Consider the following 1,605-nt stretch of genomic DNA (forward strand, 5'->3'; position numbering starts at 1 on the left):
TGACTTGTACTCATCCTTGTAGTCAATACAACTGAAAATATAACTGCACTAAGGCTTTAAGTAACAGATTCTTCATTCCTCTAACCATTTCAGATTTCAAAATCTACCCAGTTTAAGCAGCTATCCATACCAGTAGCTGTGAGATTAGAATAAAGGTTACTGGAAATAAGTTGGAAGAAAACAAGCTTTCACTTACGTGATCATTTCACAGATTCTCCAGTTTCGGTTTAAGCTGAGAAGAGTTGCCATCTCTTCTTTAGTCAACTCGAAGTCAAACACCTAAAGAGAAACTGCCTGAAGTCCTCTTTGAACAAATCAAATCAGAAGCAAGATTCAGAAAATTAAAGAACACGTTCCCATCAGAAATAGTGTTGGTTATAAGCAATGCCTTTATGAGGCAAGGCAAGGAAGTCTCTTTGCATTTTCAAGACGCTACTGACAGAGGGAAGAAACAAAACCATCACCAGTTGCAGTTACATGTGCCAGCTGTTCCAAGGTACCTGAGAGCCCTTAGTGTTGCAGAATTCCTCTACTTGTGGAAGATGAATTTGTCTCCAATTCCAAAGAAACACTTCATATTTCAACAAATCCAGCTATGTAACTCCTGCCCAATACCAGGAAAAAACCCGACTTAACAGTCTGAGAGGCAGTGTGGTTTGTTGAAATTAGGGTTCTTTCTTCAGCATTGCTTACTCTGTATTTTGAGGAAGGTTACTGCACTTGGACTCCAAGCAAGCTCTGCCCACCACTTCAATCCCAACTCACAGAACAGGAGACACCATGTAAGGGGACTGATAAGGTTATCAGCATAGTGTTTCCAAAACCTCTGCTTATTTCTTTTCTCCAACTATAGTTTTCATTGTAGCCCTAGTTCCAGAGAGAAAACTCTCAGGCCCCGGTCTGAGGAGGACTTGGGAAACGTGAGAAAGGATCATTGCTTGCTCTGTGAGGAGAAGCCAGGCTGTCTGTGAAGGCAGCACCCTGCTCACTTGTAAACACTCACCTTGGAGTTCTCCACAATGCGCTGTGGAGTGACAGACTTGGGAATCACAATCACATTTCTCTGGATCTGGAAGCGAAGGAGAACCTGCAGAAGCAGAGCACCGAGTCAGAGAGAGGATGGCTCCTGCTCTGAAGAAAGCAGAGCCTGTGCTAGCAGCTGTTTGGCATCAAGTGAATATTTCAGTAGAACTAGACCCTTTCTTAGGAGCTACAGTTCAAATCATTCATGTCCCTGTGGCCTAGGTAACTCTTCCTGAATGGCAAAGAGGGAAGTGGTGAAGGCCCACATGGAAGGCCTCCTTTGCTGTTCAGTTTTAAGAAAGGCAATTCTTTTTCTTCCCTCTTGGACTTCCACAGTCTATGCAAGGCTTTCATTCTCTGCAAGAGGACTAGAGAGGGGAAGTGGCATCAGAAGATGGTCAAGAATCATCACCTGGCTGCAAGCCAAAGAGCTTCTTCAAGTATATATTGCAGGCCACATTGTAGACAACCTGCATTGCTACTGAACGCCACAAAAGAGCACCACAGTTCACAGGGAGCACCAACAAAGGCTGTACTCTCTCTTCAGGCAGAGTTTCCTTCATGGCTGTATTACAGAAAGGG

General features: G+C 43.9%; 1 protein-coding gene across 1 annotated transcript in view; it reads right to left on the minus strand.

Moving 5' to 3' along the window:
* LOC104393497 (aldose reductase-like) overlaps positions 1-1,605 on the minus strand; it is an 8,878-nt gene that overhangs the window by 1,127 nt on the left and 6,146 nt on the right. The window contains 2 exon segments of the mRNA XM_010003001.1: positions 197-279; positions 1,004-1,131. Of these exon segments, the coding sequence (XP_010001303.1) occupies positions 197-279; positions 1,004-1,131 (211 nt within the window).

This window comes from Chaetura pelagica, unplaced genomic scaffold, assembly GCF_000747805.2.
Source record: "Chaetura pelagica isolate M959 unplaced genomic scaffold, ChaPel_1.0 scaffold117, whole genome shotgun sequence".
NCBI lineage: Eukaryota > Metazoa > Chordata > Aves > Apodiformes > Apodidae > Chaetura > Chaetura pelagica.